The sequence below is a fragment of the Pygoscelis adeliae genome, unplaced genomic scaffold (assembly GCF_000699105.1).
Source record: "Pygoscelis adeliae isolate BGI_AS28 unplaced genomic scaffold, ASM69910v1 Scaffold13, whole genome shotgun sequence".
Lineage (NCBI taxonomy): Eukaryota > Metazoa > Chordata > Aves > Sphenisciformes > Spheniscidae > Pygoscelis > Pygoscelis adeliae.
In genome coordinates, this window is record NW_008824499.1 from 1,283,402 (window position 1) to 1,286,031 (window position 2,630).

The window sequence follows — 2,630 nt, forward strand, 5'->3', positions numbered from 1 at the left end:
AAAGAGGAGAGAAAGGAGAGAGGCGGGCGGCCGGGGGCACGGCTGGGGGTCGCACACGCAGCTGAGATGCTCACATGCGTGGGGCGTGCAGAGGGGCATGGGGTGAGAGCGGCCGCCGCGGGGATGCTGGCAGCCCCACGGCTAACGCGGTCCCCAGACGTGACCTGGAGTGCGCGGGGTGCAGTGCTGAATTACGGGGGCTCCGCTCTCACCACCATGGGGGTAAACCAGCAGCATTGCTGGCCCACACAGGTATGGTATATTCAGTATTCCTGCTCACGCAGGGATCTTTTGTTGATTTTTTTTTTTTTATTTTTAAGCTGACATTTGATGGATTTACTACTTCTCTAATGGAAATTACTGAGGCCATAGGAATTGCTACTCTATCACATAGCGATAGTTGCATGTTTTTCACATAACTATACTTACAGTTTTGTAGTAGAGAGATGCTGACAATTAAATTTGCAGATCAAGAATTTTTTTTAAACAATCCAAATTAATCTGGAGCTCAAGTTGCTGATATTTCCTAAGTGTTATCTTCAAGTGGTAAGTACTAGGATTAGCACACGGTCAGTGAGCTTCGTTTGCTAAGCCCATCTAACGAGACAATAAAGAGACGCACAAGACAAAAATAAGAGGGGGGAAAAGAGACAAAAAGAAAGAGAAAGAAATGAGGAATATAAGGAAAAAATACCAAGCCCCAACTGGCATCATCCGCCGAGTGATCCAAGAGAGATCCTTGAGTTTGCAGTACTGCTCAGTAGTACCAAGGATAGGTCCAAATCTTCCACCCCAGGGAGTTACTCCAGTGAGTAACCCACAGGCCAAAAGGCGAGTGAATACTCCCGTACTCAACAAACACTTAAACGAGCCAAATTTGCAGGATCCGTAAGGAATAGCGAGAGCTTAGCACTCTCCCTCTCGGGAAGACACGGCGATGCTCAGCTGCATCCCACCCTGCAGCAGACCCTCTCTTGCAGCAGAGCCAGCCGGGCAGCATGATTTCTTCCTGCTGTGTTCGCCAGAGCGTGGGAGCATCTTTCTCCCTGCCTAGGCAGCAGCATCGAAACACAGCCCTGTGCTGGGGGGCGTCTTGGGGGGGCTGCCCCGGCCACGGCAGCCGGGGAGAAAAGGTCCCCCAGGCTTATGTGATGCTGCGACAGGCGACCACATGTCAAAGACACCCCAAAATACAAAGAAAGACACCCCAAAATACAAGGAAGGAATAATGCCAAACAACTCACAGCACTCATGAAAACAGAATTGTACATTTTGCAAAGCAAACTGCATGTTGTCGCAATGACAGACATGAGTGCTTTACAAACACAGCCTTCAGGGAGGTATCTACCATGAATTAAATAAAAGCCAAACCAGCTAGACATCTAGCACGACATGAATCGCTGGAAATCAGCCGAGTAGTTTAGACATTTGAGTTATTCCAAACAAATTGTCTAATGCCATTCAGGAACAAAATACCACGCACGCAATGCTGCTCATGCTTTAAAAATGATGCAATCAGCTGCGAGAATGCTGAGGTTCCTCCTCTGCAAATCTGTTGCACACACATATAAACACACACACGCGTGCACAGACACAGCACTTGGGCTGATACGTGCCCTTGGCAGGACCATGCTCATGTTTAAACCTAAACACATGCTTAAATGTTGGGTGCACAGGAGCCCCCCCCACACACTTTTTGCAGGTTACGTTAGAAAAACAACAGCCCAAACAAGGCACTGGAGGTGGGTATCTTCCTCCCAGGCATGCGCCATATGAAATTACCTTTTGAACTTCCAAAAATTAAAGCTACTTCAATTGTTTTGCATTTTTGATCATCAAACTCTCCTTGTGCCAAAACATGCAACACGTTTCCCAAACCAGAAGTCCCCTTCTTCCCCTTCCTGAGCTCAAGGCTCGTATTGTTACCATACAGCCTGTAATTGAAAACCTTTATTAATAATACTAATTAACGATTATGACGTAGCAATCACGGCAGATAAAGCAGAAGCTTACCTGGAATAGCAGGACAGACTGGTGCTAACGACAGTGTTAAACACCGCAATGGGGACATAGCAGTGGTGGAAAGTGCTGTTGACCCATTCTGCTGGGAAAATGTACGCCGAGTACGCCAGCGCAGACCCTGGGAATACAGGAGGTGCCCGGTTAGTTCCAGGTCCCTCCGGGACCCTCAGCATCCTCCTGGGCGCAGCTGTGAACCTTCAGATTGGCACTTGGCATTGGGTGCTCTCAGGAAAGGGAGGTATGAATGAAGGTAGAAGAGCAGCTAAGTAGCTAAGGGGAGCATCAGGCAGACGCCCTGATAGCCAGCTCCTGCAAGCACCTTTCCACGAGGAGCCGGAGGTGCATTGTGCCATGAGAAGACCCTGGCTGCTGCTGCTGCTTACCCTGTGCTTGCCCCCACCAAGGTGCCACCGACTTCACTGACAGCATTTGTCTTTAATGTGGGGTTTTTTTTCCTTATTCTATTTACTACAAATAGAGTGTCACACAGACAGGCCTCTGTCCCAGGGCTGCCCAGTACGAAACCCAGCTCCAAATTATTGTTTGTGGCGGTGTCAGAGATGCTTCATGGTCCCTCTCAAGCGCCAGGCTGCAGGGAGGAGGAGGAG

General features: G+C 49.0%; 1 protein-coding gene across 1 annotated transcript in view; it reads right to left on the reverse strand.

Annotated features, from left to right (window-relative positions):
* The window catches only part of PAQR5 (progestin and adipoQ receptor family member V), an 8,222-nt gene that overhangs the window by 4,617 nt on the left and 975 nt on the right, over positions 1-2,630 (reverse strand). The window contains exon 4 of the mRNA XM_009321440.1: positions 2,014-2,140. Within this exon, the coding sequence (XP_009319715.1) occupies positions 2,014-2,140 (127 nt within the window). The remainder of the gene's footprint in view (positions 1-2,013; positions 2,141-2,630) is intronic.